This window comes from Nothobranchius furzeri, chromosome 17 (genome assembly GCF_043380555.1).
Source record: "Nothobranchius furzeri strain GRZ-AD chromosome 17, NfurGRZ-RIMD1, whole genome shotgun sequence".
Lineage (NCBI taxonomy): Eukaryota > Metazoa > Chordata > Actinopteri > Cyprinodontiformes > Nothobranchiidae > Nothobranchius > Nothobranchius furzeri.
In genome coordinates this window covers 51,054,426-51,077,950 of record NC_091757.1, presented here as the reverse complement: position 1 = coordinate 51,077,950, position 23,525 = coordinate 51,054,426, and the positions used below count along the sequence as shown (strand labels likewise).

At 42.2% G+C, this 23,525-nt stretch overlaps 1 protein-coding gene across 4 annotated transcripts in view; it reads right to left on the bottom strand.

Annotated features, from left to right (window-relative positions):
- Positions 1-23,525, bottom strand: part of aopep (aminopeptidase O (putative)) — a 124,344-nt gene that overhangs the window by 80,429 nt on the left and 20,390 nt on the right. For all 4 annotated transcript variants that reach the window (XR_008559229.2, XR_011517021.1, XM_015972850.3 and 1 more), the window contains exon 7: positions 1,463-1,676. Coding sequence is in view for 2 of the 4 variants with exons in the window: in XM_015972850.3 (XP_015828336.1) it covers positions 1,463-1,676 (214 nt within the window). In the remaining 2 variants the exon portion in view is untranslated. The remainder of the gene's footprint in view (positions 1-1,462; positions 1,677-23,525) is intronic.

Below are 23,525 nucleotides of genomic sequence, written 5' to 3'. Positions count from 1 at the left end.
GTTAGGAAGAGGGTGAGGGGAAGGTTATAAATAGCAAAACGTTAAGGTTTAGGTGTGGTTAAATGAGCTGGCTCGGTGCCGCATCAGCGGGCATCCCATCGTGTCAGTTTTACGCTGCATTAGGATCTGCAGTCAGAAAAGGGGAAAAACCCCTTTTGCACATAAGTGACGAAAAAGGGCACTTTTGGCGTCAGGGGTCTGACGCGGAGGGTGGCTGACCAAGCGTTTGTTTTTGACGCGCTGGGAGTGAGAATGTGTTGTGTGGGGGTACTTCAAGAGTATGAGGTACCAGGCCCTCTGATAGGTCCCTGTATGACCGGTGTCAGAGCTTGGTCCACATTGCCAACTGTAAGTCGAGCTCATTTCTGGTGCTAGTAGGACTCTGCCAAGGCTGCTCTTTGTCACCGATTCTGGTCATAACTTTCATGGACAAGATTTCTAGGCATGGCTAAGGTGTTGAGGGGATCTGTTTTTGTGGCCTAAGGATCAGGCCTCTGCTATTTGCAGATGTGGTCCCGTTGGTTTTATCAGACAGTGACCTCCAGCTTTCGCTGGAGCGGTTCACAGCCAAGTGTGTGTGTGTGTGTGTGGGGGGGGGGGGGGGGGGGGGGCAGTTGGGATGAGAATCAGCTCATCTAAATCCGAGACCATGATCTTAAATCAGAAAAGGGTAGAATGTCTTCTCCGGGTCGGGGATGAGGTCCTGTCCCAAGTGGAGGAGTTTATATATCTCTGGGTTTTTTTCACAAGTGAGGGAAAGATGGATCGCAAGATCAATAGGCGGATTGGTGCTGTGTCTGCTGTGACGCGGGCGTTGTACCGGTCTCTTGTGGTGAAGAGAGAGCTGAGCCGGAAGGTGAAGCTCTTGATTTATGCGTCGATCTACGTTCCTACCCTCACCTATGGTCACGAGCTTTGGGTCGTGACCGAAAGAACGAGATTGCAGATACAAGCGGCCGAAATTAGTTTTCTCCGCAGGGTGGCTGGGCCTTCCCTTAGAGATAGGGTGAGAAGCTCAACCATCCGGGAGGGGCTCGGAGTAGATCTGACGCTCCTCCACATCGAGACGAGCCAATTGAGGTGGCTCGGGCATCTGATCAGGATGCCTCCTGGACGCCGCCCTGGTGAGGTTTTCCAGACACGTCCAACTGAGAGGAGACCTAAAGGAAGACCCGATGAAGGGACTCTGCTGGCCCGGGAATGCCTAGAGGAGCTGGTCCAAGTGGCTGGGGAGAAGGTGGTCTGTTTTCTAAACTGTAGTTTCCAAACTACAAATATGTTTGTGAGCGAAAATTAATAAAAATATTTTTGTTCTATCATTTTTGTCAAAATAAGGTGTAAAAAATTAGCAAATTACAGATTTATGGTATTTATGTATTTCAGAGGTTTGTACTATTTTTTAATAATATTAAATCACAAGCAGAGATACATAAAACCACAGTCATCACTCAGGGAGGTGTACTTGTTGTGCTTGGGCCCATATAATGTCCTCCAGGCAGGTAGCAAAACCCTCGCTGATCCATTCCTCGGTCCAATCCCTGGCTCCGATGACCAGGCCGAACCAGGAGTGAGCGATCTCGTGGCAGATCCTGGAGCCACACAGAGACAGGCTGCTCACTCCAGAACCAGGACTTCCAGGGAACAACACACTCTGGGACAGGAAGATGATATGGGGACTGTGGGGAGAGAATAACGTGTAGAATAAACATGACCACACAAAAACTTACGTTAATTCTCTGGAGAGAAAAACAAAAGACTACTGGAGAGTAAACATCTACATCTTTGAATAGAAGCCAGGAAAGCGTACCGGGAATTACGAGGAAACACGACGGTAAGACATATGAGAATATAATGAACCTTCCTTCAACACCATCGGGTTTCTACTCCACACCTTTATTTACTGGAATGTTGGGCCTTAATGCAAAAAATAAAAAAGTCAGCAGATGCTGTAGTAAGTAGTTGCAAATGGCTTATTTTTTTCTCATCCTGCTTATTTATTATGTGTAGGAAAAAGCTATTTACTCAAACAGCAACCCTTCAATCATGATGCGAAGAAAATAGAAAAGGTTCAACACAATTTTCCAGGGTGGATAAAGTATCCAAAGTCCGACAAAAATCTCAGGAATTATGTCTGCAGTTATGCTACAGAGGAGCTAATACCTAATAATACAGCTTAATTTGATTTTTGCCTATAAGAATGTTTCATTAAAAGCTCTGAGTTAACCCTTTATTGGGCACATTAGACACTGTTTTTATATTTAAACACTTCTGCTCACATTATTAATCAGGACAATTTTCACCACACCAGTGTGTGTGACAACTATGTAACTTTAACTTTTCCTTGGTAATCTGTTTTTAAAAAATATTCTTTATTTTGTAATAATTGTAAAATATTCGGTATTTTCCTGCCATAATTCCTAATGTAACGCAGCTGTACAACATGACCATTTTGCATGCTAGCTAACATAGTGTGGCACTTTTAGAGTTTTTAAGAGTTTGTGGTTTATTCTTTGGTTGATTCGTCAGCACGAGATATTAGAGGTGTAGAATGAGAGCGTGTGAAGAGGGGCAGATACACGTCTCAGGCTCAAAGCATGAAAGCTGGCAGCCCTGAAATAAAGTTTGTTTGTTTGTTTGATAGATAGATTATTGAAGGACCTCTTTAAGTGAAATTTGCCAACAGAACATTCCATCTGTTAGATCGTTTTGGGACGCTGCTGTAAAAAAAGTGAGACGTGAACCAGAAAAGCTTCTGCCGATCACCATTCAACAACGGATTATGAAAGAACGGATGACGCTCGAAACACGCGGATTCTTCCTGATGTAAGAGACGAGTCTACTCTTTGTTTTGGTAGTTTTGGCGTTGACATCATCATAAGCCCCCTTCAGACAGGCCATGAAAAACGGAAATGTTCCGGACTCTGTCCGTAAGACCTCTGTGTCTGAATACAAACATCCGGATAACGTGTTCCGGAATGTAACCGGACGACGCCCCTAGTAACAGGTCCGGAATTGTTATGGACAGGGTGGCTGCTTCAGACTGGTGAGGTAAAGTTCCGGACAAGGGGGAGGGGGAGGAGAACGGGGGACGCTGTGCACACCTAGGTAGCCCGCTGCTGTAGCATGCAGCGAACCACGGCAACTCGCCTCCTACGGTACCGCCTAGACGCGCGACGGAGCGCTTCACACCGCTTCAGTGATTCCTTTAACCATTGAGCTTCATCATCCACGTCTCTTATGCGTCTTCGTGTGCGCAGAATTATGCTTAAGCACCTTGTGATTTTTATCTTGAGAGGCGCTATAGAAATGACATTTTCTTCTTCTTCTTCTTAACATAAGTCCGATTCTCCCCCCACCCCTCCCACCCCCACCCCGCCGCCGTCAGACTTCTGGGACTTTTCCCTGCTGTGTGAACGCAGCCGAAAGGACAAGTTCCGGTACAAAAGTGGTGTGTCTGAAAACACAGTTCCGGTTAAAAACCGGATTGAATTGTCCGCAAATGTTCCAGAATGTCAGTCTGAAAAGGGCTTAGACTGTGACTCTGTGACTCTTAAAAGAAAAACTGTGAAAACGTTGAAAACCGCTGGCAGCAAAGGGCTTTTCTGATCATGAAACGGCTGGCAGTTAATGAGTTAAGGAAAACACCACAAACTTCTCTGTTCCTCTGTTGCCCCGCCCGCGTGCTTGGAGACTTTTGCATTCCGGAGAAGGATATGTGAACAAAATCTGGCTGAGTAGGGGCGAGCCAGCGCTACCAAGACCGGACCGGGCCAGGCCAGATGTGAAAATGCCAATAGAGGGCTATGAGCACAGGGGGAAGGATAGTCGGAGGGAAGTTTGAGGGGATGCATCATGATTATCAAGATTTAGAACAGGATTTTCCACGAGGACTAAACATTTAATGTACTGGTTGCCATCAGTATGTGAACAGCATTTCAAACAATATAACAAAAAATGCTCCAGAAAAAAACATCCCATACCGAATCCTTAAATGTTGAATATGGAACATGAACACCAAAGCAACATTTAGTGTGTGGAGGTTGTAGTTGCTGTTGCAACCCGACGGCTAGAACAAGGTTTCAGCCGTCGGGATACCAGGTGCTTCACCTACGATCCGACGACATCTTCTGGGCTCAGAAGCAGCAGGCTGACTTACAGAGTCCACCGTTTTCCACAGTGCCAGCCTCGCTGTGCCGAGTGGACTGTTTATCATATGTGGCAACACGCAATGGTGCCCTCTATTTGCCGGTAGATGTACACATAAATCCAGTGTCGTGCCCATCAAAATAAAATATTTGATTATTTTTTAATTAAAATATAGGTTTTAAAAGGGATGCTGTACCTGCATTCTGCACACCTCTAAACGCCCCGTGGCGGTATTATTTAGAAAGATATAGCTTTTGATTACATTTTTCCATATTCATCCGTTAATGTCAGATAAAAGTAAAAAAAATAAAAAATAAATCAACAGTCGAGTTACAATAATTGGAAGGAATGAAAATGTAATTTATAGTGGTACAATCTTCAACGATCAACAAGAACTCTGACATTGTTAAGCATCTTGACCATGACAACATTATGAAATGTTCATACATTTAGATTTGCTCCTCTAAGATCTGTAAAAATAAAATTTTTATCAAAAAAAAGATCAGTCACAACAACCAATCAAAGCCAAGGTCAAGGCTTCTTTTATTCTTGAGTTTTTTTTGTTACTTCACCTTTATGTAACGAGCTCTGAGCACCCCGTGGGGTTAGGGCCACCCGTGCGTGGGAGGGGGGGGCTATTATTCAATGAGAGAATGAGAAAAGGGGTCAGGGAGGTGTGGATGAATGGCCTCCCTCTCTGCTGATCCATATAAAACACTGGACTGTCTGGAGATCTCTTTGCACCCTTTAGATTTTAAATGCCCCGACCACCACTGGCACGACATCTGCAGGAGAATTTATGGCCAATTCTAAAGAAAGAAAAAACTCCAAGGGGTTTACTGCCCTGCTCCTTTGACAATAATGTTAAAGATGTATGAGAGATGCTACTTCACATCTAGATTTTACACAGATTTAGGTTTATGGGAGAATCCTGGATCAGCAAGTCATAAAGGGGTCAAACTACAAACTCTTTAAACAGCAATAATTTACTTGGTTGGCAAATTGACAGTTTAGTCCTATTGCCATAATGAAGAACACATACTGTTGCTACTGATTAATGACAATGAGCTAAGAAAGGACTTGATGTCATGAAGGAAAGATTAGCATCTTAATTTACCAGAGGAGTTATTTTCCCTTCACTGTGATCTAATTACAGTGACAGGATATGTTGATTATATAAAAAATATAACCTGAGTAAACACACAGGTTAGCCCGGGTTTATTTTGGAGGGAAAACTAAATTGGATAACAGAGCAGCAACACCACTCTTTATTTCCCTGATGGCTGTAGCATCAGATAAGAGGAAGTCCATCAGCTCTGTGTTATAGGAACATGTCATCTTCATAGAATAGGGTCTTATGAGCTTTATCTCTGTGGCAGCATCTCAAATCTAATTCCATGTTCTTTTTTTCCTGATTGCACAAACAAAGGACGTCACTGGAGCACAAGATGCTAACATTAGCCATATAAGTTTCTTTGTAGGCTAATCCTCTCCTAAAATTAAATAAGAATGTCTCTGTTGTCAGCTCCAGCGCCGCGTTTGTGTGCGTCTGTGTATGCGTGAGGTAGCGAGCGTGAAACACAAAGACAGCTTTTCAGAGACAGCGCTTGCACACGTTCCTCTGAGGGAGACGGAATCCATCTCTACAGTGACAAATAGTGTCATCCCACCATGGTGGCGATGAATAACAACAGCATCTTTCACGTTGGCTGATGCACTGACTGACATTGGCTGACATCAGGGACATGTGAGGGATAACATGCATGACGAAACTTTACAGATCTGTGCAGATGTAGCCTTCTGTGCATGAGTATATCTGAGCTGTCATCATTTTAACACCAGCTTACAAATTAGAAATGTGGTTTCCAGATAAGGGTGTTCATGAAACAATACCATGTTGTTTGCACATCTTTTAAATTTCTTCATATTTAAAACTTGACTAAGATTATTTACAGAAGCTTTTCCACCAACAGCTAAATCCACCACAAAGTCTTAATTAATCAGAATATATAACAATTTTGTTTTATGAATCCCTAGTAAGGTCCCAATACTCATTATAGGCCTGTATTATTGCTTACTGCCAAAATTTTATTTAAAGGGACTTTACGGACTTTTGAATTTTTATGCTCGCGATTGCCCCCTCAGGCCAAAAGCGTAACGGCAGCTTCAATAGTAGGCTCGTGCACGAGGCGCGCATGCTGTACGTGCACACTCCTTAACAAAAATAACAGTTGAGACAGTCATGTGTGTGTGTGTGGGTGGCCCAGAGGACAGAGGACAGGAGAACGCGCAGCTAATTAATTAAATAATTTGGTTCTGTACCTTTCTCTTCAGCACAGCCGACAAAGGCTTATGATGGGTCAGTCCTCCTGCATGCTCAGATCATTCCCTTCCCTTGCTTGAAAAATTGTTCCAAAATGAAAGTTGAACCCACTGTGAATTCAATGCCGTTCGGCGAGTCTCAAATAAAAATTTGGACATCTTACTGTAAAAAAAAAAACATTAATGTAAAAAAGAAACTCTAAATGAACTATGTTCACACCCAGAATCAAACCCAGGTGTTCTGCATGGGAGTCAGACATCTTCTAAGGTGAGCTACACTCCAGTAGCAGTCACAGTATCTGTAACTTTTATATCCTTGATGACACCCGAAACAACGGCAAACCAAAGAACGGTTCGAAGCGAAAATGGCTATTTTGTTGCTAATTTGCAGGAAATATCTAGAAGAAAGTTCTACAGAAAGTAGCTAAGGGTCCTCAGAAATGTAGCTAGGTTCGTCACTAGGCGTTAGGAACAGCGACAAAGTGGCACTGCCTCTCTCTCTGCTGCTAAAGCTACTGATAGCAAATGCTACGGGCTATGCCTGAGCGTGAACGCGCATGAAGCAGCCTGCTCGACCCGAGCATCTCTCTTTTTCTGTGATTTTACAGAAAAACAGGCAATCACAGTAAAAATGCCAGGGCTCATTCTACAGGACCAGGGCATTGCAGGAGAATGTATGAAGAAGACATTTATTATTTCTATACATGTTTTGGCTGTCAAACTTCCATAATGCCCCTTTAAAAGATATTTAAAAGTATTTATTGTGTTGAGGAAATCATTTGGACTTTGGTTTTGGGTATCAGCTCAGGAGGCAAAAGAATTTAGATATTTTAGTTATTTAAATATTTTAGATATTTAGATATTACTGATGCTCAATAAAAAGCAATTGAAGTATCATCACTATAACATTGAAATTATTGGCCAATATTGGCATTGAAATATAATATCGGAAATAATCTGTACCTTTTTACTCTTTTTTTAAAGAGCAGGTTCACTAAAAAATCATTTTTCACATTTTTTTGTCACTCATTATTTGTAAACACGCGGGCTGAAGGCGAATCGCTCTTCTACCCCTATGTCCTGCATTCGCTTCTGATAGAAAACAGATGGAAAAACGTTTGGTTCAGAAAAGCTTGGCAGATCTACATCACACTGTCACTCAAGTTTCATGGGCTCACCCGTCTTTACTTGCGACAGGGAAGGCTGTTGTTGGTTTAGTGTCCAGAAGACAGGAGAGAATGTCTTGACTGGTAGAAGCTAATCGTTGGAATTAGCCATTCCGCCACACAGCAGAACACCTCCTGGGCTTGAGTTATTTGTGGAGATAAAACACCAACGTTGCAGAGCAAACTGAGTCAGTGGTAGAGTCGCATTGCTGTTATCCAATCTGAGGCAACATGTGCAAATTGTAGGAAATAAGACTCCAACTGCCGTGTTAAGCGCTCCTCTGATGTGGCATTCTGCTAGTTCCTGAAACAAGCACACCGGAGTATTTTTTCTCCCGAGTATGACTTGCAAGGCATTCATTCCTACTAGAGACCACTGAAAATGTATTGATTTAATCTTGAGTGACCTGCACCTTTAACAAAACAGAGTTGCAGCAGATGCTCTTAAACTGCTTCTTCTGGGGATGTTATGGTCCGATTCAGAATACCAACGTTCCTTTGGCAAGCATCTGTGGTTTGGAGCACATAACCTCATCATCTCATTTTTACTGCAACATTTAACGTTTCAATAAATCTTCTAAATCCTAAAGTTCAACAACAAGCTTGTGTCCGCGTTTAAAATTAAGCGGTATTCTTGTTGATATTACCTTAATCTTAATCAAGTTTTTTCTTTTAAACTCTGTCCAGGAACAGGTTTTGCACATAAGATTTGCTGTGTCCGTTTCTCGTGAATGAACCTGAAACTAAAAACTGAATAAGTGTTGGAACTTGTGCACGAAGGTTTAAAGGCAAGTGGATGTTAAAAAACTTTTTTTTCAAGCCTGCTCCATTATTTGACTGAGAAACACTGGGTGTTGCACCACTTCAGCTAATATTTGCATGTCAAGCGCATAAAAAAATACTACACAAACTCTGTAGTTTAAAAAAATTGAACCTTATTTTACCTTCTAAGTTTTTATGAAGCAGCTCAAACAAACTATGCAGCTGCGTCATTTTAATAAACCAACTCCACTCATTCCAGTTATATTTTACAAGTGAGACTAAAACATCATAAAAGTTATAACCTCTAAAACTTCACAAACGTTAAACTAATTTAGAATTTTATAGTTGAGTACTGCAGCGTCTGACTGTAAACTACATTTCCCTAAAGGGACAATAAAATAATAAGACTAAGATTCTATAGCAAGAAAGTTTGACAGATTAAATAACTACCTATATCAAAGATGTAGTAACAATAGTTTGGACTCTAATAAATAAAATGTATTCGTAAAATTTTTATTAGACGGGATAATCGTGACAATTGGTGTAACAACAATAAAAATCCCTAAAAACTAAGTGATTTAAAAAAGGTTTCTGGTTGAATCTTCTGATTTTAAAGTGACCGCGTGTATTTTCCCTGGCGATAGGGGGCAGTATGTACCTAAATAATTGCAAGCAAGCAATATTTTTGTGTTCAATTTAGACCTTACCAACGGACGGCCATTAGGGTCAAAAATTTACAAACTTACAAATTAAAACATTTCGAATGGGTACTTCGTCCAATCGTTAAACCTCCAGCAGAATGACAAACATCAGACTCCTTTTCATCACTGGAACTGAGCAAAGAGGTAAATGTGTAAAACAACAACGTTCATGAATGGTAAAAGTTTTGTAACTGCTTGTTACAAATCAATAAATGCATTTTGTCCTCTCGGGCTCCCATAGAAGGAAACATGGCATTTAATATGGCGTCGCCTAGAGGCTTACCTCCAAACTCCACTACCTCCGCTCCGCTCCGCACCGGCACGAACTCCGGAGCAAAATCGGTCCCGCTGTAGTCAATCAGAGCTGTTCCACTATTGCAGCCGTGCTCTGGCAGTGCGGCGCCGTGCGCCGCCCTCTGTTCCGGCGTCCGGCAAAAATAGAATCGATCCTATTTTTGCCGGACGCCGGAGCACCTCCACAGTCATGGGACAGGAATCACAACCGCCCAACAGGAAAAGGAGCAAGCACAACTTCCGTATTTCACAACAAATCGATAAACAAAAGGCGTTTTTTGTTTCATATGCACAGGTTTAACAACTTTTAACAACTATCAATGGTGGCTGAAGTTTAAATGCACTAAAGTAAGCCATAAATACAGTTTCTACTATCAAAGTAGTCACACTTTGTTGATCCAAACACTGCTGATCTCTCAACACAAATGATGGGCAGATTAAATAGTTCATTTCGATGCTTCTCCCACACAACGGGTGTTTGGATCTAACTTCCGCGTTTATTAATTAAATTAAATTAAAAATTGAGTTCAGAAGCGAGCGGCTGCGGGGACGGACCGGAGCGGAGCGGAGGTAGTGGAATTTGGGGGTTAGACCCGCTCCTACGTATTTTAGAACTCAATATATACGGCTATATGTTACAAAGCCACCAATATTTTTTAACAACTGGGTACCATTTAATTCATTTTCAACAACATTTCAATGGATATTTCCAGAGATTCATGACGTTTCTTAGCTGGACATTTCAGTTGGTGCAGTTTGTGAAAGATGTTCTATTAGCTTACTTTGTTTTGTGTCTGCTTTTCAAATTAGAGTAAAGAAATAATCATTGTGATGAACTAAACTGATATCAATGTGGCTGCTTGTCCTTAAAATTCACAGATTAGGACCATCAACGAGGTACCATTGTGATGGCCGAAGCCCACTGGGTTAACGGAACGCTGATTAAAAGCCTCTTGGACTTTCGAACATAACTTTGCGGCTCTGAGCCACCGAGGGAAGCCTTGCCCTGAGCTTCAGAGGTGTGAACCAGGGCAAATCTTCAATTTAGTGAGAAACAGATTGCAACAGTGTCTTGCTCCTCCATCTCCCCATCCATTATTCATCCTTCAGTCCTTCATAACTGGCTGTAGGCCATTTCCCCCCAGTGGGACCATACATAATGCAGCAGAGGTCCTATCATAGACCTGTAATTGACATCTGCAGCCCAGCTCAGGCCAGAGCTGGGACACCAATAAAAGCAGCCCCATGAGGGACGAACTAGCGAAAAGATGATGAGGGCAGAGTGTGTATACTGGAAGTGTAAACCCGAGTGTTAGAATAAGGGAGATGTGTTAAACCAGATGGTGAGATAGAAAAAGTATAGAGGACTTCTGTGAAAACAAAGATACTATGAGAGATTATGAAGGGGGAAAGGAGGACAGAAAGGGAAGTCAACATGTCAAAGTGTGTGAGAAGTTTTGCCGTCACCCAAAGTGTACGGTCACCTCGGCCATTCCCCAGATGTGATTACTGTTGAGCTGCTGTGACGGCAGCTGGTGTGCAAATAACTGCACACCCAAACAAAATCACACACACACACAAACACACACACACACACACACACACACACACACACACACACACACACACACACACACACACACACACACACAGAAAGAATAGTAGGCAAATGACCAAGAGATCTGTACATAAATGTGGTTAAATTGGCTAAACTTAGTGTGTACCTAAGCTGAAAAATATGGCAGTAATGTGATATTCAAAGTTGAAGAAGTAAAAATTCTGACACATTTTACTAATTCTACAAATTAATTCGACAAATGCTACAATGTTTTGTGTAAAATTTCCTGTAGCTTATTGTGCTTTTAGCGTGTGAATGTGTCTGCGTGGGTAAATGACCGGTTGTGCTGTAAGCTACTTGGGGCAACTGTGGTGCATTTACTGTTTTTTTCCTTTTTACTTTGAGTTGACGATACACATCAAATTTCATTGAAGACAGTAAATACTCCCAAAATAAGTGTAACACATTTCTCCAGAAAATCCTTTATATGACTGAGCAAAAGGCTAATGAGTCATTGATTCAAAGACTCAAAGAACTTCCCAAGATGATTCCCAAGCTAGACTAATGTCTATTTGGACACTAATAACACTTTCACACTTGAGCTAGCACGGACTGGACTGAGTGGCGTCGGTCCGTTTCCCACACGGGTAGGTTTTGTTCACGCACACTTCTCAGGAATGGGGACATCTTCGAGCATGTGGGAGGGGCAAAAGACTCGCGGAAAAGTCTGTGGTGTCTCCCTTAAATGGCGGCTTTGCAGCTCAAGGCACGGCAGCGCTGTGTGTGTGTGTGTGTGTGTGTGTGTGCGCTCCTCACGGCAGTGAGGAGCGCACACACACACACACACACACACACACACACACACACACACACACACACACACACACACACACACACACACACACACACACACACACACACACACACACACACACAATGCTCCTACAGCCTCCATCCACTCTGTTGCAGACTGTGAGAAGTTTCTGTCTTTCTTTGTGGACAAAGTCAGTAAGGTCAGATCTAGCATCTCTCCTTCAGCCTTATCGCCGCCTCTCCCGACTCCAACCAGGCCCATCATCCTAGATAGCTTTGCTCCTGTCTCTTTGCCTGAGTTAACCAAACTAGTTAACTCTATGAAGACCTCTGCATGCCCCCTCGACATCTTACCCTCATCTTTGTTTAAAACTGCTTTTCAGTCCATCGGTCCCAGCATGCTCTCTATAATTAATGCTTCTCTGGTCTCTGGCCAGGTCCCTGCTTACTTTAAGAACGCTGTAATCCACCCGCTTCTTAAAAAACCGAGTCTTGACGCTTCTCTCCATAGCAGCTTCAGACCCATCTCTAAACTTCCGTTCATCTCCAAGATCTTGGAAAAGGTTGTGGCTTAACAGCTCACAGCTGCTCTTGATGAACATAACATCTATGATAGCTTCCAGTCAGGTTTTCGTAGAGCTCATTCTACTGAAACAGTTCTTCTTAGGGTCTCTAATGACCTTCTGACTCACAGTGATGCAGGGGACTGTTCTGTTCTGGTCCTGCTGGACCTGACTGCAGCCTTTGACACTGTTGACCATCACCTGCTACTGGAGAGGCTGAGAGACTGGGTAGGCCTACCAGGATCTGCTCTGGAGTGGTTCTCCTCTTATCTTTCTGAGCGTTCCTTTTCTGTGGCCGTCTCCAAGTTTAGGTCCTCCACCACCTCCCTTACCCATGGTGTCCCACAAGGTTCTGTGCTGGGGCCTCTGCTCGTTCTCCGTCTGTGCGTGTGTGTGCGTGTGTGTGTGTGTGTGTGTGTGTGTGTGTGTGTGTGTGCTCCTCACTGCAGTGAGGAGAGACGCAGCTTCATTCAGAGGCGACGTTGACTTCTCAGTATCCAGAATGATGATGAATCTTGCATGCGGGAAGCTCCCGCTGCTCGATTCTATTCGCCAATCGGAAGGCTCCCTCTAATGGTAGGTGTGTATTTGATCCAGCCAGTCAGTTGATAGTGGGTGTGTTGTTGGACCTGTTCAGCCCGAAGCAGATCTCCTTGGTATGTGGGCCGAAAAACCGGCTAGTTCAGCGCGGAGAAATACAAGGCTACCAAGACATGAACACTTCAAATGCTACCCAGTCTGGTCCGTGCTGGCCCAAATGTGAAAGTGCTATAAATTTGACATGAACTTGACTGATGCTCGTCTTAATTAAAAGACCATATTTTGGACAGATGTTCTCATATATTTCCAGTTGTTTGGACAATTTTCTTTCTTACATAGCCATTTAAACAAATAAAATTCTAGAGTGTCAAAAACAAATAAAATACCAACCCAAACTAAACTTCTGCTCTTCTATTCAAACAGAGGTTTTCTTGTTAGGCCTTTCTGAGTTTACGGGAACAGGCTTCGTCTCATCTCCCACCCACTCGGACAAAGTCTGTGGGCAATTTTAGATACAGGAGCCAGTTTGACCCAACTCCTACCAGCCTTCATTCTCTTTTAACAAGTCTGACTTCAAATGTCTGGCATTCCAGACTGGCTGCAGATCTGCTCACTGCTCCCCTGACAGGGACCAGGCCAAATGCCATGCCATGTAGGGCCTGATCACATGAACTGGGGGGGCAGGCTGTGTGCCCGCAGAGAGCTGCCACGCCCACATAAACACCTCAATGCATCACAGGCTGAAAATAAACACAGAAACAATATCAAAGGTCACTGGGAGCAAGGCGTTGGCTCTTCAAATGTAGAGAAAACAAAGCTTTGGTTGTTCATTGGAAAGTTGGACCTAAATTTATTCTAGAATAAACAAAACTCTAAACCCAAAATAAATGCCCCAGTGAACGTAAATGTTTTTGCCCATATAGCTGATGTCTACATTTAGGATTATATTAGCACTTTTAATCTAAAAGGTCCAACTTTCACTCTATAGGCTAAGATCCTTGTATGAGAGTAAAGAAAGACATTTTTATGAATAATGTTGAAATACTTCAGTGGCCACACTTTAGTAAGTAAAGGTTGGTAGAAAGTAAAGAAGAGACCTAAATGCATACATATATCCATCCACAGTCGTATACTTGCATATTACATAACATTATAATGAGATCTACTTAAAATGGTCCACTTTAATTATGCTGCAAAATCTACATTCTGTTGTCATTTGCATGTAATCCCCATCACTCATACCACAGCACTATGAAAGCTTTTGGCTTCTACCTCAATAAAAAAGACAGGACAAATGTATTCCACAGGATCATAATTGGAAGCGTTTTCTTGCCTGTGGGGTAATAAATAGACTCTTTTCTCTCTCTTATGTAATGGGGAGAATGAAATAGAGAGGCGATGGAACGTGAGACAGCTCAGTGCATTCGTGTTTGACAGAATGGAAAGATGGATGATTGAGAGATCGAAGGAAATTAGCCAGTAAGCAGGGCTGTCTCCTCAACAGAGGTTTAAGGCTGCCACCTGACTGAGCTGTCCGCCTTTTAAGATAAAACTCCTGGCTGATGGATACGGTGTGGGTTAAAGAATTTCATATGAACATTTCAACGGCTTACTGGAAAAACATACCCATGTATAAAACTGATGGCTGAGAACATGCGTGAAATGTTATTGAGTTGTCAGAATCACCTGGGAAGTAACAAAAATTGACCACATTATTTAGAACACTGACTTCAACCACACTAGTAGGGGTGTGTTATGGCAAGAATCTGGCGTTACCATATACAGCATATGACAACACAGGGAAACAATAAATGAAACATTACCTGTACTTGTAAAGCTTTTTCTGAGTGAGAGGACTCCAAAGTGCTTTACACTTCAGTCATCCAATCCAATCCAATCCAATTTTATTTATAAAGCGCATTCACAAGGCATTACAACCAAACAAGGCGCTGTACACTAAAAATGTTGGTTAATTAAACCGGCGTTATACAAACATGTCGAACACAGATAAAAGATAAAAAGGAAATACAACAAAATTCCCAAAAATAACAGCTAAAAATCAATAAGATACAGGGTGAATAAAAATTAGAAAAAACATTTTAAAAAGAACCTCAATAGTACGGAAGTCGATAATTGTGGTGTCTATTTTTAAACAGTGCAGATGTAAGTGAGGTTCATAATTATGTGGTATAAGCTAGGTTGAAGTAGTGAGTTTTCAGGCGTGATTTAAAAATGCTAGCTGTTGGTGCTAGCCTCACTAGCAGTGGTAATGCGTTCCACAGCATCGGTGCACAGACAGAGAAAGCCCTTTCTCCACGGCTTTTTAAACGAGCATTCGGAACAGCTAGGAGGAGCTTATCTTCAGACCTGAGAGCACGCGGCGGGTTGTAGTAATGGACAAGTTCACACAGATATGGAGGAGCTTGATGGTTCAAAGATTTGTAAGTGAGAAACATAATTTTGAAGTTATGCTAATGGTGACAAGCTACATTGTAGCCACTGCTACCCCTGGGCACACTGACACAGAAGCCACTCTGACGACCACCAGCAGCAGCAGCAGGCAAGGAGAGTGAAATATCTTTCCCAAGGACAAAACAGCTGATTTGATCAGAGCATGGGTTCGAACCAACAACCCACAGGTTACAGGGACAACCCCTAAGCCTTAGGCCACCATTGCCCCAATTACAATATACGACACTGAAAGCTAGGCGACATTTCCAAGGCATGTGAACTGCATAAAAACTAAATGTTTACAAGTAAATTCCGAAAGAAAATATAAATACACTGCTTTTTAGAGACAATGTGTAGTTTTTACAGTTAATCTCTGGAAATAGCCATCACATTGTTGTAGATATGAATTAAATGATGCCCAGTTGTTGAAAAATATTGGCGACTTTGTAACATATAACCCAAAAAAATCAGGTCTAAAATACATGGGAGCGGGTCAAAGTCTCTGGGCGACACCATATTAGACGCCATGTTTCCTTCTACGGGAGCCCATGAGGACAAATGCATTTACTGATTTGTAACAAACGGTTACAAAACTTTCTCCATTCTTAAATTTTGTTGTTTTACACATTTACCTCTTCACTTGTTGCCGGTGATGAAAGGAAGTCTGATGTGCTTGTTCATTTGCTGATGTTTGCACTCCCCAGGGCTTTTTGACCCCAATAGGCATCCGTTGGTATGGTCTTACTCCAACACAAAAATACTGCTTGCTTTCAATGATGTAAGTATCTACTGCCCCCTATCACCAGGAAAAATACACACTGTCACTTGAAATCCATCCATCCATCCATTTTCTGAACCAGCTTGTACATGTGGGGTCGTGGGGGGAGGGGGACTGGTGCCTATCTCCAGATGTCAACGGGCAATCAGGCGGGGTACACCCTGGACAGAGAGCCAGTCCATCGCAGGGCAACACAGAGACACACAGGACAATCACACACACACACACACACACACACACACACACACACACACACACACACACACACACACACACACACACACCTAAGGACAATTTAGACAGACCAATTAACCTAACAGTCATGTTTTTGGACTGTGGGAGGAAGCCGGAGTACCCAGAGAGAACCCACGCATGCACAGGGAGAACATGCAAACTCCATGCAGAAAGATCCCAGGCCGGGAAGCGAACCCAGGACCTTCTCACTGCAAGGCAACAGCTCTAATCACTGCGCCACTGCGCAGCCTGTCACTTGAAATATCATTTCAATATTATAACATGAAATATCACGATATTTTCTCACATCCCTACCTGCTAGTCACAGCCAGACCTTTTGGGTTACTCGCATAGAACCTGTCTGACCAACTGAAGACTCAGGGGAAAATATTCAACAAACTACGGAGATGAAAGTGGACCTTTGTGGAAGTTGTGTATCACACTACATCTGGAGTGAAAATATTACTGCATTTCAGAAATAATTAAAATAAAATAAACATGGCTGTGTGATGGTTTTGGGATATTTTGTTGCTCCAGGACCTGGACCACTTGCTGAAACTAATGGAACTATGAATTATACCATCTACCAGAGTCCTCAAAGAGAATATCTGACCTTTGACCCAAAACAGAAAATAATAAAGGAAAACTCTCCAATGTGACTCAGTTCAAACAAATTAGCAAAAAAAAAAAAAACAGTGGGTCAAATTTTCAAGGGCGCTGTAACCAGTTTTAATGTGTTTTTGCTTATTCAAAACACTAACTCAAGAGTGACATGTATGTATGTTTCCAAAAGGAGGTGCTCCCCAAAACTCTTGGCTAATAAACTTTGAGGACGTGAGATAATAAAGTTGTAATGGTCATGTAAAGTGTTGATGAAAAGATTGTTAAATGGGAATAAATAAATCAGCAGTTTGCTAGGGGAGTTTTAATGGAGCTACAACACACCTGGATGGTGTTGATTGTATCCAGTATAGTACCTGGGTACAGTTCCCATACTGTATGAGAAAAAGGGCTGGTGAGAATGTCAGCTTTCTAACAGCGTGTTGCACGTGTAACCGCTCGTATGCAGCACGTGGGTGTTTGAAAACCGCTGACATTAGCAGCCTGTCACAACACCGTATAGGAGTTGACACGTTTCTGTTGGAGACAAATTAGTGGCAATTTTTTTTATCCCGTGTGTAAAATCTATAAAAAGAAAAAAAGGAGAAATCTGTCCAAGTCTTTCCAAGTCATATGGTTCAAACTTGAGTGCTAAATACTAGAAAACACACACACACACACACACACTTTTTTTTTCTCTCTACAAAATGCTTCCTGGAAAGCTGACTCACAGCGTTCACACTGAAGTGAACTATGCTCAGAATGTTGAAGCAGTACAAATTCACAAAAATATCAACTTGCACAAGAATGCAAAGAACTAATTATACACAAATTCCCTTAATAAATTTTAATGAACATGAAATTGACCATTTATGAGTCTCAATTCTTCCCATAAATGACTACAAACAAATGGTAAACGGCCTGTATTTGATATAGCGCCTTCGAGAGTCCTGGAACCCCCCAAGGTGCTTTACAACACAACCAGTCATTCACCCATTCACACACACATTCACACACTGGTGGGGACAGGGACGAAATTTTGATTTCAGAAGTGGGGGGGACACAGCAGGCTTGTGCGGATTTGGGGTGGGGGGTGTTATGTAAAGACCCCTTGACACGTCACGTGCCCATCTCAATAATTTTTCCATCCTCATATATATATATATATATATATATATATATATATATATATATATATATATATATATATATATATATATATATATATATATATATATGTATATGTATATGTATATATATATATATATATAAATATCAAAGTTAAAAAATGTACAACTCTATTATTATTTTTATTTATTATCATTATTGAAGTGCAGTTTTGGCTGTTGACAATGGATAGGCCATTGTATTTATTGTTTTGGGTCTTTTTTATTGTTTTTGGTGCAACAGTTTCTAACAGGGAGTGAGATTCCTTTTTTATTCAATTTTTGTTTGTTATTTTTATTCATTTAGAAGTTCTGGTTCTGGACATTTCAGTGTTAAATGAAGGTTTATTTGTTGCATTTTAAAGGGTGTACTTGCATTATTATGATATATTAACATTATATTAGTGGTTATTTTGGTCTAGATAATGTTGACAATGATATCGTTTATCATCAACAATTTGTTGGACAAAATATCGTCCAGCAAAATGTGTTACTTTCCCAGGCCTAGTCAAAAGTATAAAAATTATTTATACATAAACGGTCCCTCCTGAGATCTGGCCGTTTGTTCATTTGCTGTGTTAGAGGACATGCTGAACTAATGTTTTACACATGATCATCACCCTAACATTTGAGTGTATGAAAACATATTAAATGTTTTTTCCCTTAAAAGTGTTTAAACAGTTGTTGCATTTCAACACACAAAAAATAAATGGAAAAAATAAGATAAATCTAATGAAAAGAGTACATCTTTGACATTAAGCTTAAAAAAATCTGTTGACGATGATGATACTGTTCATTTTTCAGAGCTTTTTAATGTGAACATATACATTGCAATAGATAAGTTTACAATAAAGTTAAATGATAAAAGTTTTGAAGTTACACTTCTACTACTACTAGTAATAATAATTATGATGATAATATTAATAATAATAAAACAATAATTATAATAATACGAATAAATTGTGTCTGGGGAGTCAGTTATGTGGAGGAGATGAGTTTGTAAAAGTTAGTTTTGAGTATGTTTGTGAAGGAGGAGGTGAGTCTGAGCTTAATGCAGGGGTGTCACATGTCCAACTTACGTTTTGACTTTGAAAGAAGTCTCTTATATACACTTTTCGTTTTCTTGACATGCTGCCTCCTGGCTGTGCCTAACTACCAAAAACTCACAAATGAACAGTTGTTCAAATGTTATGTAATGGAAGCTGAGCTGAGCTGATATTACACAGCATCTAGTTGACGATGTGACTCAGTACCGGTGTTCCCTAGCGGCTCCAAACTAGCAAAACAACGTGAGCACGTGACAGCAGCAACAGCCAATAATACGTTAGCAAGTATCAGCAGAGCCAATAGATTAGCTTTTGGGCGGGTCTAATAGTAAACCGGTTTCCGTTTCGGTCCTAGTGCTCAACCAAATCCATTTAATGGAGCGTAATATTGTTTTTGGACGGAAAAAAGTGCAGGGGACCAAAACTGCCTTTTGAAAAAGTGGGGGGGACATGTCCCACCCGCCCCCCCCCCCCCCCCAAAATTACGTCCCAGGGTGGGGATGAGCTACGATGTAGCCACAGCTGCCCTGGGGCGCACTGACCGAGGCGAGGCTGCCGAGCACTGGCGCCACCGGTCCCTCCGACCACCACCAGCAGGCAAGGTGGGTTAAGTGTCTTGCCCAAGGACACAACGACAGCGACAGACTGAGCAGGGCTCGAACCTGCAACCTTCCGATTACGGGGCGAGCACTTAACTCCTGTGCCACTGTCCCCCATACATACAGGTCCATGGTGTCATGTTCTGCGTTCCTCTCATGTGTCCCCTTGTGCTCTGTGTGTCCTTATGCTTCCCCAGCCCACTCCAGGTCCTCCTCATGTGTCTCCTTGTGTTCTCCAGCTCTCTCTAGGCTTCCCTCATGTTTCCTCCTAGTCACTCCCTTGTAGTTCCTATTTGTTTGCATTAGTCTTCCTCACTAGTCATTAGTTATTTATCTTTGCCCTTAGTCTTGGGTTTAGTTATTTAGTGTTTTATAGATTATGGTTTATCTCCCCCTCTGCTTGTTCTTTCCCCATTTAGTTTATTGATGGCACCTGTCTCCCCTCTAGACCTCACTCCTCACACCATTCACCTGTTCCCCTGATTGCTTCCCTCTGTGTTTAAAAACCCTGTCCAGTCCCTCGGTGTTTGTTGGTCCATTGCTTGTGTCAGCGTTGTTCTGTCCCTCTCGAGTTTCTCCGAGTCCGTGCTCATGAGTGAGCTTTTGTTTTGTTGTAGATCGTTCAGTGTGTTTTTCTTTTTTAGATTTAGGCCCTGTCCACACGTAGCCGGGGATCTGCCGAAACGTAGATATTTTTCTACGTTTTGGCCTGTCATCCACACGAAAACGGATATTTTTAAAAACTCCGGCCAAAGTGAAGATCTGCGTTTTCTCTGTTTTGGGTGTCTGCGTGTGGACAGAGAAAACCGGAGTTTTAAGGTCCGCAACGTCACTTTCCGCGACAAAAAATGCTGACATCACGTGTGTGACCTGTGTTTACACTAGCTGACAGCATGGATGCCCTCAGAGCTGCGCTCGCTTTATCAATTGTCCAAGCGCTTTTTGCTTGTTTGTTTTTGCAAGCGGAATTACTGCTCCTTGCGGAAGAACACAGACGAAGGACGAGGTTAAGAACGGGGGAAGTACTGCCGCCTACAGGTCTGGCATGTCCTTAACAACGTATTTATCCGGGTGCGTGTGGACAGTTTTTTTTTAAAACGAGGTGGTGTGGATGCAAGTTTTTGGAGGGGCGGATATTCGTTTATTTTTTTAAACCCGGCTACATGTGGACTAGGCCTAAATCTGATTTTTGTGCTTTTGGACTTCTGGCGCATCCTCCTTTAAATAAAGGAATTATTTTCTTTAACCACTCCTGCCTCGAGTCGTTCTGGGGATTCTGCATCTTGGGTCCAAACCTCCTGCTCTCAAGGTGACACATAGAGGTGTGCCTTCCGACATCTACTGCCCAATCAACATTCTGCAGAAAGAAAAAGTGACTTTTTGCAGTTTTAAATCTGAAAGCTAGATCACAAATAATAAATGCCAGAAAAAAAAATGTATTTGACTATTTCATTCCGTGTGATAACAAATGGAAAATGCTGGCATGGCACAGTGTCAAGCTGACAGTTAATACAGCCGGCTCAGTAATGAGCAGCTGTCAAAAAGCATTTTGGAACAAATATGTTCTCTAACTGTAAAAAACCTAATTCACATCTAATAAGCATGATGGACAGAGCAACACAATGTTGTAATTTTCTTTTTCTTTACAGATTGAAGCAGAAACTTTTCAGGTTCCTGGGACAGAAACTCATCAGAATCCAGAAAAGTCCTGGATAAGTAAGACCATCAGAGACAGAGAAACCCCAACATCTCCATGGCAGCTACAGGTGCTGAATGATAACTGGCTGTATCACTCAAGTGTGCAAGAAAGTGATCCAAGTAAGATTGTGTGTGTGTGTGGAGATGGTTCATACAAGAGATATGATGAAATGCTGCTGTTTATTTAATGAATTAAATACTGTGGACCATCATGTTTGCAGATGACAGCAATCTGCAGCGAGAGCAGGACGGAGTTAGAGGAAAAGCAAGAGGTGTGGAAATTTGTGTTGGAAAGATAAGATAAGACTTTACTGATCCCACAGTTGGGACATTTTTGTATTACCAAAGCTCAGACAGATAGCAAAGGAGAACAACAGTGACTGAGAATGCAAAAATTAAATACAAATGTAGACCCATACACAGTAAGCAATATATAAAAGAGAGAGGAATGAAGAATAGTCTTAGCAAGACATAATACATGTGTGTAAATGAGAGGGGCACCTGGCTGCAGACCTCCACTGTCAGGCTGCTTCCGGTGGAGGCTCCACTGTCAGGACGGGAAATGCACGGGATACATTACAAATAAAATGGCAAACGTACTTACGCTTCTAATTGATAGGTTTCAATATAAAATATTATGTAAAATATATCAATTATTTCTCTATAGTTCATATGTAGTTGTCATTTAACACACTTACGGTTGTAATTTTTAAAAAGGAATTAACAAATGGCCGGGATAGGTTTCAATCAAGCCCCCACAATGCGGGTGAAAAATTGAAGCAAACCCGGAAATGAAATAAATTGCAGTTCCACCCTCATCCGCTGGGGGCTGGTGTCAGAAGCGAGCAAATCCTCATTGACTCCCATGTTAAAAATACCAATTTCAGAGCAGAAATAAACATGTTTACAGCCTGGTACCAAAACATGTTTTTTTTTTTATTATTATCTAGTTTACACTCATGACAACTCTGAGGAGGGTGAATTTTTTTCTCTCTCTTCTGTTTAAGTGTATTAAAAGCCTAAAATTCTGTATAATTAATGAGCATCAGACCCATGTGACCACAGAGCTAGCTCCATGGAAAGGCCTCAGCCTGAGCCTCTGTCTGGCTTGGAAACTGCTCCGGGATTTTGAGTCTCTGTGTTTGTGTATTCTTTTTTGGATATTTTTTGTGCAATTGTTGGACAAAATGACTTGCTGTGGCATTAATTGCACTAATAGAGCATCCAAGGCGTCTCCACTTCATTTTTTCGGTCAGTAAAATTATATTTATGTATTTTAGGTCACTGCCGAGCTGAGCTTAGATTTTAACATGTACTGTTTAACCATGAAATTTAAATGTAATAGGGTAAAACCCAGTGCATTTAACATAATGCTGCACTTTAGAAAATGGGTTGAAATATAACATGTTGGTGGAGCTGGGTTCCGACTATCGGCTTGTGGAGCTCTCGGGAGACCTCTGGTTTCCACCCGGTTCTCCCCTCCCCGCAGCTCGGCGCATCTCTGTCTGATCGCGGCTTCTGTGTGCTGCGCGGGCTGCCGGCATGTGGAGCTCTGGGATGGAAACCTTTCCACCCGGTTGTCCCCAGCGGCAGCTCTGCGCATCTCAGATCGCAGCGGCGCTTCTCTGCTGTGCAGCTGCGGGCTTGTGGAGCTCTCGGGAGACCTCTGTGTTCCACCCGGTTTTACCCAGCGGTCAGCCCGGCGTATCTCTGACTCAGAAGCTCTGGTGTTGTGCACAGTTAACTCCGGTTGTAGCTAGATTGCTACCTCCGTTAGCTTAGCTCCCACCTCCGCGTTAGCTTTGGGTTAGCTTTAGGTTAGCTTAGCTAGTTCGACCGGGTGTCGTCAGTTGATCCCAGCCTTACAGCCCCACCCTCAGCTCCACCTCTCTTCCCTTTTATGGAATTGTCTGGGCTTGACGGAACCTGTGACACGGTCAAAATGGCGGTGGTGGCCACCTCCACCGGAAGCAGCCTGAGAGTAGAGGTCTGCAGCCAGGTGCTCGTGAGTGGAATGGTGATGTTGCAGGGAGTAGAAATAAAGAAGAGGACTTTAGGTACTTATATGGTTCATGAGTGAAGAAAAGT